Source organism: Quercus suber, unplaced genomic scaffold (genome assembly GCF_002906115.3).
Source record: "Quercus suber isolate HL8 unplaced genomic scaffold, Cork oak 2.0 scaffold_164, whole genome shotgun sequence".
NCBI classification, from domain to species: Eukaryota; Viridiplantae; Streptophyta; class Magnoliopsida; order Fagales; family Fagaceae; genus Quercus; species Quercus suber.
Window position 1 is genome coordinate 1,047,951 of NW_027069625.1, and position 19,594 is coordinate 1,067,544.

The following is a 19,594-nucleotide window of genomic DNA, read 5'->3' on the forward strand; positions in this document are numbered from 1 at the left end:
ATGGTTAGTACTTGGATCATCAACTCAGTTTCACCAAAGCTCCAAGCTAGTATCATATATAGAGATGCAACACTTGAGATTTGGATTGATCTTAGGGATACATTCAGCCAAGGAAATGGAACTAAGGTTTTTAATATTCAGAAGCAAATTGCTGATATTCATCAGGGAGAACAATCACTCACTGATTACTTCGCTCAGCTAAAGGTCTTGTGGGATCATCTTCAAAATCTTAGCCTATTTCCTTAGTGCACTTGTGGAAAGTGTATGTGCAACATTAATCAGAGGTTGAAGAGTCTTCAAGCCAAAGAGTCCACAATGAAGTTTCTCATGGGAGTAAATGATGCATTCTCTCAAGTCAGAACACAAATCTTACTAATGGATCAATTTCTTTCTATCAATAAGGCTCATTCTTTGTTCATTCAAGAGGAAATGCAGAGGCCTGTCACTAATTCTATTAGAGTTGAATCCACTGTCTTGGCTACCAAGAGTTCAGGAAACAATTCTAAAGGGAATGAGAGACCTTTATGTACTTATTGTGGAAAGTTAGGCCATACTGTGGACAAGTGGTACAAGCTGCATGGTTTCCCACTAGGTTACAAGTTTAAGAACAAGAATGTAATGGCTTATCAAGTTTCATCTACTGCAGACCAGTCCCAAGGTCATCACTTTGCTCTAAATCCAAATCATAATTCTGTTGCTGCTCAAGCACCTGCCTTTACACCTGATTAGTATCAACAACTTCTGTCTTTGATTGGTTCTTCTTCAATTGGAGTTCAACAGGCTTCAGCAGTCCAAGAACCTTACATGGTCAATACTATTTCTTTACCATCCAATGCTGTTGCAGGTAATGTTTCTTGCTTAACACATTCAGTGTTTTCAGCTAAGGTTGTGAACAAAAAGGCCTTTGGTGTTGAAACTTGGGTTATAAACACTGGTGCCACTGATCATATAGTACGTTCAATGCACTTATTGACTTCCTTTAATGAAGTCTCACACATTATGGTTGAATTGCCCAATAGGGAAGCTGCTCTTGTGACTCATGTTGGTACAATAAAACTTTCATCCCATATTACCCTCACAAATGTCCTTTGTGTGCCTTCTTTTTCATTCAACTTGCTATTTGTCAGTGCCTTAACTCATTCTCAACCTTTTTCCTTGTTTTTCTTTCAACTTATTGCTTTATACAGGACCTTACCTACTGGAACATGATTGGAATGGGCCAAATGCATGATGGGTTGTACTTGTTACAAGGATCAAGTCTCTTTAAAGCTTCTAAGTGCCTTGATGATTTTCTTCTCAGGCACAAATTCAACTCATTTACTACCTTTTCTTCTTCTGTTTCACATGCCGACTTGTATTCCTTATGGCATTCTAGACCCGAACATCCATCTGATATGAAAATTCATTCTTTAAGTCATGTTTTTCCTTTACTACAAAATTGTTGTACTAAAGATTGTAATGTATGTCCATTGGTTAAGCAAAAGAGGTTGCCTTTTCCTTTTGATAATAAAAGAGCTGTTAATTCCTTTGATCTTGTTCAAATAGATGTTTGGGGGCCATTTTCTATTCCTACTACTGATGAGCATAGGTATTTTCTTACCATTGTAGATGATGCATCAAGGGCTACTTGGGTTTTTCTTTTGAAAGCTAAATCAGAAGTAAGGCCCTTGATTGTCTCATTTTATACTATGGTTCACACATAATTTAAGACTACCATTAAGTCCATCAGAACTGACAATGCTTTGGAGTTCAATATGGTTGATTTTTACAATTCTAAGGGCATTATTCATCAACAAAGCTGTGTTTACACTCCACATCAACATATCTTAACCACTGCTAGAGCATTGCAAATTCAGTCTAGTCTTCCTCTTATTTTCTGGGGTGATTGTGTTCTTATAGCTGTCTATTTGATCAATAGACTTCCTACACCTTTATTGCAGAATAAGTCCCCTTATGAGGTTCTTTTCAAACAAGTCCCTTCTTATTCTCATCTTATGATAGGACTTTCCTATTATAACAAACAGCTATAGAGAATTGGGAACATGAACAGAGCAGAGCAGAGAGATATTAGAGGGTTGAAAGAGAGAGAGAGGTAGAGAGAAATATAGAATTGAGAAGAAGACTTGGAATGTGTATTATCCTTTTATGATCCAATACAATGAACCTTTTGATTCTTTTATACACTGCTTTACAGAACTCTCAACAATGGTACATTCTTGTAACTATTTCTAACTGACTAACTACTAACTAACTAACTACCCAATCGGTTGTAACTGACAACTAATACCAATCCCATTATTTACAACTAATACCAATCCCATGCATCAGCAAACCAGCTCAGCAACAACACCCCCACTTAGTAGTCCTATCATTCCACCCCCCTTTTGAAAACCTTGTCCATAAGGTAAAACATGAACACAAGAACACTCAACACAGTAGCATCACTCCGTCAAAGAACCGTGCCCACAAGGTGAGGAAATTGAAGTCTAAGCTGATACAAGGATTCCCAAGTGGCACACCCAGGAGGCTGCCCAAACCACTGGACCAAAACCTCAGTAATCAGCCTACTTCTCAATTGTTTGGATCTCTGCTGCAAAATGGCAATGGGTTTAGGATTGAGGAACCCATCAGAATCTATAGGTGGAAGGGTAGGGATTGGAGTAGTGTGTGCACCCAATTTAGGCTTAAGGCAAGAAACATGAAAGACTGGATGAATCAAACAATCTGAAGGCAGATCCAATTTGTAAGCCACTGGTCCAATTTGCTACAAAATTTGAAAAGGCCCGAAATACGTTGGGGAAAACTTGTGGAACCCTTTAGAATTGAGAGACAGCTGCCTATAGGGTTGAAGTCTAAGGAAAACCCAATCACCAACCTGATAAGACCTGTCAGTCCGATGTTGATCAGCCTGAGCCTTCATTCTTGCTTGAGCTGCCACCAAATTTTGCTTGAGAAGCTCCAACAGGACAGACCTGTCATGTAACACAGTCTCTACAGCAGCAACTTTAGTTAAGCCAGGCACATAATCCAAAATCCTTGGAGGAGCAAAACCATAAAGAGCCTCAAATGGGGACATTTTGGTAGAAGTATGGTAGTTAGAATTAAACCAAAACTCAGCCAAATATAACCATGAAGCCCAAGTGTGAGGTCTGTCACCCACAAAAGCTCTCAAATACTGTTCCAAACTCCTATTAACTACCTCAGTTTGCCCATCAGACTGAGGGTGGTAGGCTGAAGACATAGCCAACTCAGTACCTTGAAGCTTGAACAACTCCCTCCAAAAATTAGAGGTGAAGGCAGCATCTCTATCACTCACAATGGATCTAGGCAGGCCATGCAATTTAAACACATTGGACATGAAAACTTGAGCCACCTTGGCAGCAGTGTAGGGATGGGACAAAGGCATGAAGTGTACAAACTTTGTAAGCCTGTCAACCACAACCATAATGACATCAAACCCTTGAGATTTGGGAAGACCAGTGATAAAGTCCATGCTAATATCCATCCATGGTTTTTCAGGAATTGAGAGTGGCTGCAATAAACCAACAGGTTTAATGGTGTCCACCTTAATTCTTTGACAAATCTCACAAGTCCTTATATGCTCCTTGATGTCTTTCCTCATACCCACCCAAGAAAAATCTTGTTGAATCCGATGGACAGTTTTTAAGTAACCTGAATGACCCCCCACAGGACTGTTATGAGCATGCTGAAGGACCAAAGGTTTCAAGGGTGAAGTAGAACTCAGAAACACTTTATCCTTGTAAAGCAAAATGCCATTTTGAAAATTGGTGTTGTCACTACAAATAAGATGAGGTGGTTGGTTCCTTATGAGTTTCAGTACGTAGGTCATTTTATTGGGCTTTTTTTTTTTTTTTTTTTTCNGGTAGCAAGGAACTTCCTTTATTGTTTTATTGGTGTATGTTGATGATGTTCTCATAGCAAGCAATGATAAAGAGCAAGTTGATCAATTTAAGGTGTTGTTGAATCAGAAATTCAAATTGAAGGATTTGGGTGAGTTGAGGTATTTTCTTGGTTTGGAAGTTGCTAGGATAGCTAAAGGCATCTCTTTGTGTCAAAGGAAGTCTGCCCTTGAGATTTTGGAGGATGCAGTACTTCTTGGTTGCAAGGCTCCTATGGATCAAAACCTAAAGCTTAGTAAATATGAAGGCCTATTACTTGATGATCCAGGGAAGTATAGAAGATTGGTAGGAAGATTGGTAGGAAGATTGTTATACTTGACTATCACTAGGCTTGATATCACTTATGCAGTGCATAAGTTAAGCCAATTTATGGCTAAACCAAGAAAACCACATCTTGAGGCTGCACTTAAGGTTCTGCAGTACTTGAAGAATGAACCTGGGAAAGGTATTTTTTTCTCTTCAAATTCAGAGCTCCATGTGAAAGGTTTCACTAATTCAAACTGGGCATCATGTCCAGATACTAGGAGACCAGTCACTGGGTATTGCATTTTCATTGGAGATTCACTAGTTTCATGGAAATCAAAGAAACAGTCCACTGTTTTTAGATCTTCAGCTGAAGCAGAATATAGGGCTATGGCTATTTCAACTTGTGAAACTGTTTGGATTCTTTATTTGTTAAAGGATCTTCAGGTTGGTGACAATAGAGAAGCATTGTTGTTTTGTAACAGCCAAGCAGCTCTTCACATAGGTTCTAATCCTATTTTCCATGAAAGAACAAAGCATACAGAGATAGATTGTCATGTTGTGAGGGATAAGGTGCTAGAGAAAGTTGTCAAGCTTTTTCATGCTAGAACTCAGTCACAGTTAGCTGAGTTGCTCACTAAAGCTTTAAGTCATAAACAATTTTCAGAGCTTTTGTCCAAGACGGGATTGATCAACATTTATCAACCAACAATCCATCTTGAGGGGGAGTATCAAGATCACAGTTCATGTGCAAAGTTACTTGAGCAATCAGAGCAGAAAGACCAAGCCTTAACAGATGTAATTGTAGCTGAAGATCAAGGAGCTGTATCAGAAACACTTGTAGTTTAGCAGTACTGTTTTAGCTATTACATAAAACGACCTATAGTTTAGCTTATTTTCTTTTCTGTTCTTAATAATCCACACGTGCGTGAGGTTGTTAGTCACACGTGAGAGAGGTTGTTATGATTCTGTTAGTTTTGTTAGTTAGGTTGTTTTGCTCTGTTTCTTTCTGGAATGTGCCCGATTTTGTATATAAGGACTTGAGATAATTTAATTGAATGCAGTTCAATTTTTCTCCCAAATCTCTGTTTTCTCATAATGACTCTACCTTTTTTAGTCAAAAATAGAAAAGGCAAGCACGCAACCAAAAAAAATTGGTGTTGTCACTACAAATAAGATGAGGTGGTTGGTTCCTTATGAGTTTCAGTACGTAGGTCATTTTATTGGGCTTTTTTTTTTTTTTTTTTTCTTTATTCTCGCTTCTTTATTCTTTTATCAGTTTCATACTGAATTTATATTCACTGGTTAATTTGCAATTGGATTTTTTTAATGAATTTTAAGCCGAAAAAAATAACTGCTAGAATAACATTGCTTTTCAGGCAGGAAAGCAGCTCACTCAAATTGCATCAACAACCAGAACGAAAAATACAAACGAAAGTTGCAAGAGTATATATTTCTTGGGCAATGAAATTTGGAAATGGGAAATATTGTGACAGAGGGATAGTTATAAAAAGAGTCTAAGAGAGTAAAAAATCTCAAGGTGTAGTCTTATGTAAGTATTTGTTATCTAGGAACAACTACTAGTTCTATTTTTCTTTTTCTTTTCTTTTTTATTATATATCATTTTTAATACTAGGTTCCTATCTCAAGCGTTGGAAATGATAGGATCCTAGCGGCAATATATTTATAGGGATTATGTTTATCAAAAACATGTATGTGAATTCAATGAAGATCAAATTTGGCTCGGGAACGCCTAAGTTCCTCCACAATTGCGTATAATTGTTATACTGAGTTTTTGCAATCATAAAGATAAGAAGACGAATATTTTATGAGATCTGAAAATGTGGCGTGGATCATTTGTATATTCCTATTTTTACATAAAGTAATGCATGCTTAAAAATAAGTGGCCTCTTACTTTTTTCACTTACATCACACCAGCTTAGAGTATTTTTGAAGGTTATAAGATCTCAAAAAAAAAAAAAAAAAATGTTATAAGCCCATACATGGAAAGTGGGGGAAATTTTCAAACTTTGTAATTAGCTAGCCCTAAAATGTTGGTAACTAAGAAAATGACTCCAAATTCTCTGCCTACCCTTTTTTTTTTTCATGAAAGATGACAGTGAATTAATTTCTATTCGTGATCAGCTTATACACTAAAGCAAGGTTGTCAAAATCGGAATTCTACGTAGAATCGTGGGAGATAGGTGGGATCGTGGATCCTAAAATCGGATTGTGAATTGTAATATCCTACATTATTTGAGAAAAAAACAAAAAATACATATTGGTTAGTTAAATAACTACATAAATGATACATTTATTGATATAATTTTCATACATCACTACATCAATTTGTAAGCATCATTTAAAGAGGCCAAAACCTTAAAACGTGACACTCTATTGGGATATATTTTATTTAGGTCCAATTAACATTCTCTCTACATTAGAGTGGAAAGACTTGGTTTATTAAAATTTTATTTTTTATTTGGGTCTAACTGAGCCTTTTATCAAGTTAAAGAAGATTACAATAATTTAAAGTCGTTTGGAATCATCTGAATTGTATGATCCTATCAATCGTGAACGATTGCAAAGATCCTTGAAAGATCCAGATCGTTTTGGGCAGATGGGATCATAAAATTGTAAGATCGTAGGATCCAGATCGGAATTTTGACAACCATGCACTAAAAATAGAATTCCTCAAGTCAGACAAGCCTCCTTGTTGTATCATGATACCATTTCAATGAAGCACTAATTAAAATATATATATATATATATATATCCAAAAATACTCACAGGCCCACAGTAATTTCTCAAAAACATGTAAAGAAAAACTATACTTGTTATATCTTTACCTTAAAGAGACAATTCAAAATTTAAAATTTATAGTAATCTTAACATTTTTGTATTTCTTTTGAAGAAGAATACTAGTGCACATAGTGTGTTTTAGGCACTGCAAAGATACACGGTAAAGTACCACAAGTAAGCCATGACTCCTTTTTTTTTTTTTTTTTTTTTTTTCTTTTTTAAGAGGATTATTTTTAATTAATTAAATAAAATAACTTAAAAATATATTTAAATTTTCTTTAAAATGAATTCATAAAAACCAAATACTATTTTATTATATTAATAATTTCATAATATAATTTGTAATATCCACAACTGCACTTTTTTGTTTTGTTTTTATTATCAACAATTACAATTTATGTCATAAAAGAAAGTAAAGACTTCTACACAAACTTTCAAGATGACTAGTTGAGTCCAACTTTTTTTTATAGTGATGGCCATATAATTCACCTAAGAAGGCTACGCCACTAATTGTTTTGATTTAAGGATGATATTATAATGTTAATATATTAAGTTACATTTTTTTTAATATAAGAGGAGAAAATCCACTTAAATTATTTTGTATTATAACTAGATATATTATTAGTTATAAAGTTATTATATATTTGCATAATTTTAAAATTATTAATTATTTATTTATGATGGTTCAATCACTGGTCGGACTAAAGAACCGGTATTCATTCGCTTTTTCGGTTCTTCAACAGTATCTATTATTGAAACCATTCAGTTTATGGCTCAATCTAATAAAATTTGAATATGCCGTCACCATATGATTTACGGGATTGTATCTTGCTGGCTATTGCTTCACCCAGCCGCCCATCCTTTAAAAAGTGATTTTTTATTAAAACTTTTAAATAGACTTTTCCACGAAAAATTATTAGGTCTATCACGAGAACTGTTGAAATAGTCCTCTCAGTTAATGAAATAATGCAATTTATATAAATGTGTGAGTTTAATTCCTAATCAACACAAAAATAAAAGTAAAAAATCCTTAGGTGATGTCATATTTTCATAAATAACAATATTTTATTAGTTAGAAAAATAAGGAGAATCACTTCAGCAATCCATGCACCCAATAAACCTAATAATTTCTCCTTCTCCACAGCTATTTTGTGGATGAACTTTTTTGCTAATTCCTAAAAACTAAATGGCCCCCCAAAATTTTCAAAAACTCTTGTATATTACTTAAAACTCTTGTAATTCATTTATTTACAAAATAACTCAAATATGAATTTTAAAAAATAAACAATCTAATCCCTTTATTAAGATTTTTTTTAAATCACTATATTAATAGCAATTAGTAAAAATATTATTTTATTAATTACTATTGTGTAAGTAATGACTTATTATAAATCTTGGGATGTGATATTGATGTTAAGGCTTAATATTAAATGATTTGTAATGTTTGATATTTAGTCATTAACTTTTTTGAATTGATAATTTTATGTTGTATAAGAATATATATATATATATATGAGCAGGGGCGGCTCTAGTCTATATTCAGAGGGTTCAAATGAAACCCTTGACTTAAAAAAAAAAAATATTATATATATAAAAAATATTTTTTTCTTTGTGTGTAGTCACAGTATCACAATGGTCAATACCTCAAGTCTTTCAATATTGTCGTTTTTTCAGCAACCAATAAGGTAAGTTTAGAATCTTTGAGGGGCGGCACTAATCTATATTCAGGGGGTTCAAATGAACCCCCTGACTTCAAAAAATATATATATATATTTTATATATATAAAAATATATTTTTTTGTTAGTTTAATACTTTAATTTATTTTTAAAAATATTTTTGCACACTCTGAATTAAATTTTATACATCTTTATTACAAGTATTTCAAACTCTAAGAATAGAAAGTAAGTGTTTGTGAATTGTGTCACTCTTTTTTATAAATTTATATTATGTGTGTGAGTGTATCTAATATTGATTGTGTGCATTACTTTTTATTATAGTGTTATTTGTGTGAATTATGATGTGTGTAGATGTTTGTGTGTACAATATAAATATAATATAATTTAATAATTAGGAAATAGAAATGGTTTGTTACATGTGTGTGTATTGTTATCATGTTATAATAACTTTTTGTTATAAAGTTAGTAAAATTTAAGAAAAAAAAATTGTAAAGTTAGTGTTTGTCCAAGCATTTGATTGGTTAAATAAACACGTAGTGTATAATTTTATGTATGAATGAGTGTGGTTATGTGTGTCAATAATTAATACAAAGCTAATGAGTTTAGTTTTGTCATTTAGTTTAAAATATTTTTATAAAAAAAATAACAAATAGATAATAACAATTGCATAAAAATAAAAATGTTAGATAAACTTAACAAAATAAAATAGTCATAGGTTCATAGCTACTCACATTGGCAATAGATACTCATAATGAACTATCATATAATAATTAAAAATTTGAGAATTTGTAGAAGAAAATTGTAAAACTTCATATATTAATTTTTTTGTCGATAACTCGATATATTCAAGTTCTTTTTTTATTAAAATTTTTTAATGACCCTCCTAAATAAAATTCCTGGAGTCGTCACTGATATTAGATAAAGCATAGCCTTTTTTATTTTTTCTTTTTGAGAATCAGATAAAGCATAACCTTAGACTAGAGTCTTGGAAAATTTATTCCCTCAAAAAAAAATATATATATAGGAAAATTTATAAATATAAAAGACTTTGTTTAGTTAAAAAAAGACCAGTTTGCTTTTATATTATTATATAGATATAGATATTATTATATAGATATAGATATTGATGAAGCAAATAAATCTGACCTTTTTTTTCCTTTATGGTAAAGTGGTGAACGATAGTAATTTATGGCTTACTCAAATTTTTATGATTCTTGGAGGACTTTTTGAGCATGTATTTAAGGATATTTACAAGCCAATCTCCCAGATTACAACCTTGTATTGGCCATGTTATGGCACTACCCTGAAAATATTGAGTATGAAAAAGTCAAAGTTGTTCGCTACTGTACTGCTGTAAGTATATACTTTGTTCATAGTAACGAGCTCAAATTTTAATAAATTTCAATTTTTTTTTTTCTTGACATGTAATACTAATGTAGTGTTTTTTTGATTGGTTTATAGTGCTCTAAGCCGTGGTGGTACACTAGCGAGGTCACGAGGGAGAGACATGGACAGGGAAGACCTCAAGAATTCAAGATGCTAGTGAAGAGATGGTTGGAGCTATACAATGATGTGTCATTGGACTACAAGAACACATTGGCTTCTGTAGAGGCCAAAAATGTTGCTAAGAAAATGGCATGAAAAATTTCTTGGCAGCACTTTGAGAGGCCGTTGTTCACAACATCAATGCAACATCTGCTGCTTACATGTTAAGTTCAATGGAAATGAAGTTTGTGTTGGACTAGGAGTAATGGGTACAGGGTTGACTCTTTATTAGGGTAGAACGGTTTGGTATAGTCTTCTGTTTTAAGTTGTAGAGTGAAGACTTTCCTATTACTTATGTAACCTGTTTCAGTTGGTTATGGTTTTCTGTTTTAAGACAAATACTCAGCTCTCTTATTATTATGTTAGGAGTTTCAGGGTCCTCTTTTCTCTTTGTTTCTTTGTTCATATTTTCAATTTACAAGCAGGTAGTCCTTTGTAACTTTGTTCAATTCTTCATTTCTATAATTCTTCCAAAATACCTTAATTAGTTAATTTAAAAATGGCTCCTAATGTCACTGTTGCCACAACCATAACAGGTTTCACAAAACCAGTGACCTTGCCAAACCGAGCCATATATGTTACATTTTTAGCACAATGTAGTTGGCTTAGAAAAGGCTTAAGTCACCAGATACTAGAGTCTTATTAAAGATATATTGTTAGGGAGAGGGAGATTTAAACCATATACCTTAATTAGTTACTTCAATATTTCCATTTGCCTGGGATTCTTTGTTTGAATTGTTCAACCTACGTGTCTATGTCACTGAACTGCTGGGTTTAATTTTGGGTTGGTTGAACTTAAGCTCAGTCTATAAAGGTGCCAGTTTCAAAGCTAAAGTTAGCCAATTCATCGATTACAACTGAAATTTGACATCTTGACCAGTGGATATGATATGCTTTAAATTTGAGTACCCCTGATCATATTAAATTAATGGTAAAGTGATCAAATTTATTCTTTCCTAATAGCTTAAGTTTTGGGATAAGTGATGCTTTATAATGATATTAGAGCCTGATATCAAACTGTCTCCACTATGCCTCTCATTTAAGAAGTTTCACCAAATAGTCTGATCAATCTTAGTCCAGATATAATAATTTCACTACAAAACTTCCAGGGTCCATGCTCTACTTTGCATTCGTCCACACAATCAGGTTCCAAAATTTCTTCTTAGACAATCTAAAAATTGTAATAATGGCACAAATAGAAATCTGATAGGTTTACTGGTTCATCTCAATGTTCAAAGTTGCAATTGGGTTTTGCCAAACAATGTTAACCTGGTAGAACAATTACCAATAAAGCTTGTATCCTCTTAAGCCTGATGTTCCTTATTTACAGAGAAGGTTGATTTAAGCACTTTGGGATGTAGAATACTAAAGTTGAAGAACAATTTAATTTAAATTTTGAAGGATGTGAGCCTATTTTGATTTTATTCAACTGGTATGCCCAAAGTGGCACGTGAATTCATATTCTTGATTGAATTATTGCAATGGATTAAGAATAGCAAGATGATGTGCTTAGATGGTGGCATTCAAGTATGAGAAGTGAGAACATTGATGAACTATTTGACTTGCCGGATGGTCACTACTATTCTGTAATGGACTACTACTGAGAGAAATATTTGCAGTCACACCACAGTAACAAGATTAGATACTGCAAGCAATGCTCTGAGAAGGTGCAGTGGCCAGATGTGTTAGGTTCCAGGCCTTCTCTTTATTTCAATGCTGGTATGTTTGTATTTGAGCCAAGCCTCTCAACCTACGAATGATGACCTCTTGAAGACCATGGAAATAACAATGCCTACCACATTTGCTGAGAAGGCGAAAGCGAATACTATTTTTTTTTTCAAAGTTTTTAATCCATGGTCAAATTTAATGATTCTGTAAGGTATTAGATGTTTCAAATGGAAAAGTAAATAGAGTTTACATTAGTTACTTGCAAGTCTTGTATGCTCACTTCATGCTGCTGCAAGAGCATTACTTACTTTATGTGCATTTCATACATTGGAGTCAGCTTAGCAAATGAAATTTAGTTTAGGGTTCTTGATCAAATAATTGCATCCAATTTTATTTCTGTTTGTTCTTTTCATTTTTCAGGACTTCTTAATATTTTTGTTTAGGAATTGGATATATACAAGCCAATGCCTCCAATATAAACCCTCTTTTGGCTATGTTATGGCGCTGCCCATAAAACATAGAACTTGACTTGTCCAAGTGAAAGTTCTTCACTATTGTGCTGCAGTGCGCTATAACTTTCTTCACAATCATAAATTTCATAACTTAAAGAAAGTTGTTCCAATTTTTGGTGGAGGATCGAGTCATTCATTCTAATGGGGAAGATATATAGATGTTAATGAAGAAATGGTAGGACATTTATGATGACAAACCTTAGGATTATGATAACTACGTAGCAGTAGCAGCACTAGCAGAGGATGGACCTTTAACCTTCAGTACCACCCCACCTGCTGCCTAACATAGTAACATGAACAGATGGTTTTTCTTTTTTATAAAGCACTAATGGTTTAGTTATAAGTAGGTTGGGTCAGTGACTTTGATGTTCCATAATTTCCATTGTTGATTGGGCCTATGAATATATGAGCAATTTACCAGTGAGCGTGTGGAATGTAAATTCGGATGAACCATTATATAATATAGGGTATAATGAAATACAAACAGTTAACCAACGCGATGTGTGGAAACATATAATTATTTTGAGATGTAGTATAATATATAATTTATTCTCTAAATTTTAATGTAGATAATTTGATTAAGCAATTTCTAAATGTAATTTTCATCTCACTATTTTTACAAATATATAATTTTATAATTTTTGGTATTTTGATTGATATTACTCTTTTTTGAAGTGATCCACATTCTTCTAATTAATATTGTTAGGTTCTAATTTCTTTTGGTATAACTAAAATTTTTAAATTTCAAATTTATTATTCAAATTTTCATTCGCTTAAGGAGATTGTCATGATAATCAAAACTTATTATATAATTACAATTAATATTACTCAAATAATTGATAATAATCTCAACCCAAACTTGTCATTTCCCATTCTTAAGTAAGTATACCAAAGTGGATTGAAACGGGCCAAATAGATTGAATAGACCAAATTAGACCGAATAGACCAAAATGGACCGAATATACTAAATTAGACCGAATAGACCGAAATAGAAAATTGGACCATATAGGACTAAAATGAAACAAATAGACTAAATTGGACAGAAGTGGACCAACATGGACCAAATTAGATTAAATTGGACTAATGTAGATCGAATTAGACAAAAGTGGGCCGAATAGACCAAATTGAATTGAGGTGGACCAAATGGTACTGAATTGGACTAATGTAGACCAAAATGGACTGAATTTGACTGACATAGACTGAATAAACCGAAACGGATTGAATTAGACCAAACTGGACCGAATATCGAACCGTAATTAGTAAACATTACTAAAAAATAATATTATTTATTATTATAATAATAGTGATATAAAACCATAATTATGATAAGTAATGTATTCCAATGTTATGGAAGTGGTTTATTGTTAAAGTAACATCAATCAAGTTTCTTATCACATTAATATTTTTAACTAAATTATTATGCATGCGACTGTGATTATATGTGCCTATTTAATTGCGATTATAGAGAGAAAGTTGGTATTGGTAAACCCCCCCCCCCCCCCCCAAAAAAAAAAAACAAACAAACAAACATATCAAGAAAACCACTTGCTTGTAATATTTTATACAAAAAAGAAAAAGGAAAATAGAACCCCTTTGTTAAGAGATTTATATCTCTATCTTGAATTTGATGAAGATAACATATGGTTTTCTAAGTATGAGCAGAACTGGACCCTTCAACTTGGCCTTGAATATTACATTAGCATACAAATATGAATATAGTGGTGGAATCATCTTTTTTGGGGTGAGTAAATCAATGGTGTTGCTACCAAGGTGTTTGTAATTTTGTATTACATGTATTTTCTATTATAGACTACATTTAGGTTCAAGAATGTGTAATGAAAAGTGATAGTCGTGTCATGATTGATAAATTATAATTGGTTTTGAGAATGAGTAGAGACATAATGCATTATTGCATACATTATTATTTATATACATATTTGTTTAAGAAATAATGGAAAGAAAATGATGACATAACTGTTGATATGACTTAATAATAGTGTAGTAATAATAAATGCTATGTTTCAGCTTTTAAATGTATACTAGCTATCAACCTGTGCTTCGCGAAGTTTTTTTTTTTTTTTTTTTTGAAATTGTAAATATTGTAAGTAGATATGTTCACGAAAGTATTAAATTTTGTTAATAGTGCTATTTATTAAAGTAATATGCTATCTTTGAAGAACAAAGTTTAGCTACAAAATTGGTTATAGCCTTAAGCTACAACCTTACTCAATAAAATAAAAAATTACTATATATTTTGAAAATCTAACCGTTGAATTGCATTTTCTTTACTCTTTTAATACATATTTCAAATTTTGTGTCAATCGAATATTATTTACTATATGATCTATAAACTTATATTTTATGCATAATTTTAATATACAAAAATTTGCAATTTAAATAATTTATTAATGACATAGTTATTGATCTTTAATTTTCTAGAAATTTAGCAAGCATTAGGGGTGGTAATTCGTGTTTAGATGTCAGGTTCGTGTCGTGTCAATTCATGAGTATCCGACTATATAGGTCAACACTAACCCAACATGTTTACTAAACAGGTCAAGATTCCTCAACCCTAACACGACCCATTTATTAAACGGGTCAGTCGTGTCGACCTATTTATCAGATTTTATCAAAATGAAAAAAAAAATTATGAAAAAACAAACAAATAAATATTTTTAATATAAAGTTCAGATCTAATGAGTAACTACATCACAAATAATCATTCAAAATTAAAGCATATTCCAATATCACAAATAATCAATCACAATATGTCAAAAAAAAATGAACCACAACAATTAATAAGTTTATATACCTAAATGTTAAGGACATATTTTATGTAAATTGGCAAATCCTTTTGACAAAACGCACTCTACTTGTAATTGGGTAGTTCTAGATGTTTTTAATACTTCAAGAAACCATGTTTCAAGATCAAGTGTTGAAGTCATCAAGTCTGTCCATGAAAAACAAGCTGAAGTGCAATTTCATTAAATCTCGACACCTGCTCGATAGCTCCTCAACACCTGGCTATCTGTCGAGATCTTCAGCTGATGCTTATCGCAATCTCGATAGCTTTTCGACAGCTGGTGGATCGATCGAGAAAGCTCCTGTCCCCTCGACAGTTTCTCGACACCTCCTCGACACCTTCTATCTATCGAGGATTAAATCTCGACACCTCCCGATCGATCGAGGTATCTGTCGAGGTTACGGGATTTCAGATTTCCAGATCTGATTTTTGGGCCAGGCTTTTGTATTTGTGTAGGGTTTCTTTTCTCACAACCCTAGACCTATATAAGGCTTATTTTAGAGGCCGTCACATAAGAGAATACAAGGAGAACATATTCAAAAGGTTATTCTCTTTGAAAGAAGCTACTGCGTCTTTGCACCTTAGGGTTTTGTAACCAAGTGCTTCTTGATCTTCATTGTTGATGAAGTGAAGAACTTTGCAGCCAACATTCTTCTTCCTTAAGTTGGTGAGTGAGTCACGTATTGGGATTCGTGCAAAGGAGTTAGTCACATATTGGGATCCGTGCAACAAAAAGGGTGACGTTCATATATTGAAGAGTTTAGAGGTTCTGAAGCGATAGAAGGTTTCTGCTGTGAGTTCATCTACGGGGATTGTAGAGTCTAGGGACAAAGGTTTTGTACTAGATCTGAAACTTCTCTTTACTATAGTGGATTGCTTTTCGGGAAGGTTTCCCCTCAGGTTTTTTAATTGTGAAATTGGTTGGTTTCATTGGTTTTCCTGGGTCATCATATCTTGTCTTATTTACTTTTCCGCTGCATTCATTATTGACATGATATTGATGTTTGTTTGTTTTAACAAGTTTGATTCATAATAAATCTAATTAACAACTTGGATTTAAAACTTGTTAATTCTATCAACTGGGGTCTAAATTTCCCAACATTAAAGTTTGAAGAGTATATAGGTAAAATGTCTTTTAATTAAACGGGTCAGACGAGTCAAACGGATTCTATATGTTGAACACTAACCCAACCCGTTTATTAAATAAGTCAGTCATGTCAACCCGAATATGACATGAACCCATTAAGCCTCAACCCATAACCTACTAATTTCATGTCGTGTCGGGTTCGCGGGTCTTGTCCAATTTTGCCACCCCTAGCAAGCATGGAGTTTATAAGAATATGATGTAATCCAATAGTGAATTTGTCAAAATTCACTTCTAATAAAAAGATATTGAGCAAGGTTGTAGCCTTTAGTTACAACCAATTTTATACCTAAATTTTGTCCAAAAGTAACATGCTCTCGTTGAAGGGTATGCTTAGAATCTAAGGTAGATAATTTTTCAAGACTAACTTTAACTTTTGCAAGTTGAAATTCATCTTTTAGCCTAGATTTAATTGACATTTATAGATATATTTTTTGTTTATGTAAAAATAGATTATTTCCATGGGTTTCATCTAGTTCAACTAGTAAAATCTCTGATAGTTGAATAAGAGAATTGGGGTTCAATCCTTGCTTACAACAAAAACTGATAGATGTCTTGGTCTAATGACTAAGAGCTATCATCAGAAACGAACACCATAAGTTGAAACTCTCTCTAAAAAAAAACAATAGATTATTTCCATATACAATGTTGTTTCAGATTATAACATTACACGAGATCACTGTTGGATATAACCTGAATCTTATATAGTCTATAACAAATTAAGTTGGTTGCTCAACAGTCCATGAGTCTAAATTAATTAGCGTGTAAGGTACGGATATGAATATGTGGTTCCAGGACAAGCAGTGGCTGGAAAGGATGTAAAAACAGAGGTGGAGGGAGAGCAGAAAAATGAAGAATGCTGTAATAGAAAGCGATGAATTACATCAGGAGCTGTACCTGTATTATAAAACTAGGGCCACCTTATTATACTCAGATTCTAGGACTTATTTTCATTTTCTGAAAAGTCAAATCTATGGAAGTACATCTTGAATTTCAGAACCTGTTAGGTTCTAAAGATTTAGGATTTTATGTATTTAGAACTCTAATGTGTAATATTGGCAAACCATGATCAAAACAATATGTTTAGTCTTGTTTAGGCTTGCTCAAAGTTGATTAATTATTGTAAAGTTGGAATCGAGAGGCTGCAGATGTATTGGTGCATTTCGGCCTGGCTCGATCGATCGAAGCTTAGACTCGATCGATTGAAAGTCGGCCAGATTGCGTTTTCTGCAGAATTCCAACTCAACCCAAACTCTACTTAAACATCTTGGGGTTCAAGTAAAACACTCCTATATATAAGGAAAACCCTAGAACATTTTTGTGACTTTTGTAGAGAGTGATTAGAGTGCCTCTTGTGCCTCCTTTTATTTTTAGGGTTTTGTACCAAAACCTTTCTAAGTCTTTGTTGCTCAAACATTGCTGTTTATGTGAATCTCTTGTGAGATCATTGAGGAGCTTTCCTTCACATATACTTAGGGTTTCCAAGATTCAAGATTATGTCAAGAACTTGGTAATCATTCAGTTGCCGATTCAAGAACTTAAAGATACACAAGCAGGGGTGCTTGTACTTGATTGAAGAGTCCAAGAAAGAAGGAGTCCGTGGATTCGGAGCTTGCACGTGGTCGTGTCAATAAGTTCTACTGGTGGGTAGCATTAAGAAGTCAAGCGGGGAGCTTGTAGTCCTTTTGTATGAACTTCGATTCTTTCATAGTGGATTCAGGTTTGCTTTAAGGATAGGTGGGTCAAATCCTCCCCAGGTTTTTACCGTGTGGTTTCCTGGGTGATCATATCTTGTGTTATTTATTATTCCGCTGCATTATATTCTTGATATGATTGTTTAATTGTTTTAACCTAGAATTGTTTAATTTGACTAAGTAACAACTTGGCTAATTAACTAGGCTACGCAATCTGGTTGGTTTAAGGGGTCTAAATTTCCAACAGAACCTATAAGATAAAATCTTAGTCAGCATATGCTCTTATATAGTAATTTCTTAACATCCTACTAGTCCAATAAGATTCAAGTCTACTGTCTACATAACCTCTTTTATACTAACTTTTTTTTTTTTTTTTTTAGAAAGTTTCAACCTATGGCGTCTACTCCTGATAATAGCTCTTTGTCATCAGACCAAGACACCAATCAATTTTTGGTGTAGGCGGGGATTGAACTCCAGATCTCTTATTCAACCATCAGAGACTTTACCAGTTAAGCTAACTGGAACCCACCATTTATACTAACTTTCAATATCTTACTCTAAACCTTTAGTTTAATAGGGATTCTCCTCTTTGAACTGGACTTTTATATAATTCAAAAATAACCCTAAACCTTTAGTTTAATAGGGAAAAAACTTGAGGACAACCCAGTAAAAATATATCTTCAACTTCACTTAAAATGCGAACAAAATAGGACACTCTCCTATTAATCCATGTCTTCAAAACAAAATTATTCAAAATTTAAAAAAAAAAATTTATGACACTAGACCCCCCCCCCCCAAAAAAAAACTTCATTTTCAATATTGTATTATAAGTTTACTCATTTTACAAAATTTAAAAAAAAAAATTTATGACACTAGACCCCCCCCCCCCAAAAAAAAACTTCATTTTCAATATTGTATTATAAGTTTACTCATTTTCAAAGCTAATTATAATTTATCAATCATGATATGACCATCATATTTCAAAACCATGAATTTACACATTTTTGTACCTAATTTAACTTATAATAGAAAATACATATAATACAAACATCTTGCATGGAGACACCATTTATTTATTTTTAGTTTATACTCACCTGAAAAATATTTAATTCCACCATTGTATTCATACTCGTATCCTAATGTACACTTTGTTTGTTTCAATAATGATGTTTTTTAGAAAATGAGTCATTTTCCAAAAAGTATTTTGTATAAAACTATCTTATTTTCCTATATTTGGTAGCAACTTTAACTGAGTTGAAAAACAATCTCATAGCTTCCCTTATTTAGCTTGTTGTAAGATAGAGTTGTTTTCCAAAAAAAAAAAAAATTAGTGGAAAACAATCTTTAAAAATAAATCATACTTTTTATGTTGATTAAAGATAACTTTCCTTTGACTCATTTTTCTGATGCTACTAAATATTGAAAAATACAGAAAACTATCTTTACATAAGATTTTCTACCGAAACAAACAAAGCAGTAGTATTAAAGGCCAAGTTAAAGGATTTAGCTCAACTCCTACTTAGAGAATAATATGTCATTTTCATTAATTTCAAGGGATAGAGATAATAAAGCTCTTAGCAAAGGTT

At 32.9% G+C, this 19,594-nt stretch overlaps 2 protein-coding genes and 1 pseudogene across 2 annotated transcripts; all 3 read left to right on the forward strand.

Moving 5' to 3' along the window:
- On the forward strand, positions 1–729 carry LOC111984818 (uncharacterized). Its single transcript, XM_024016441.1, has 2 exons — positions 1–204; positions 283–729. Exons 1-2 carry the CDS (start codon positions 1–3, stop codon positions 727–729), a joined length of 651 nt encoding a protein of 216 aa, XP_023872209.1.
- Positions 730–3,808: 3,079 nt separating this feature from the next.
- On the forward strand, positions 3,809–5,012 carry LOC136069354 (uncharacterized mitochondrial protein AtMg00810-like). Its single transcript, XM_065777782.1, has 2 exons — positions 3,809–3,845; positions 3,940–5,012. The coding sequence occupies exons 1-2, from the start codon at positions 3,809–3,811 to the stop codon at positions 5,010–5,012; spliced, it is 1,110 nt and encodes a 369-aa protein (XP_065633854.1).
- A 6,609-nt stretch (positions 5,013–11,621) lies between these two features.
- LOC136069355 (galactinol synthase 2-like) lies at positions 11,622–12,509 on the forward strand (annotated as a pseudogene).
- The last annotated feature ends 7,085 nt before the right edge of the window (positions 12,510–19,594 follow it).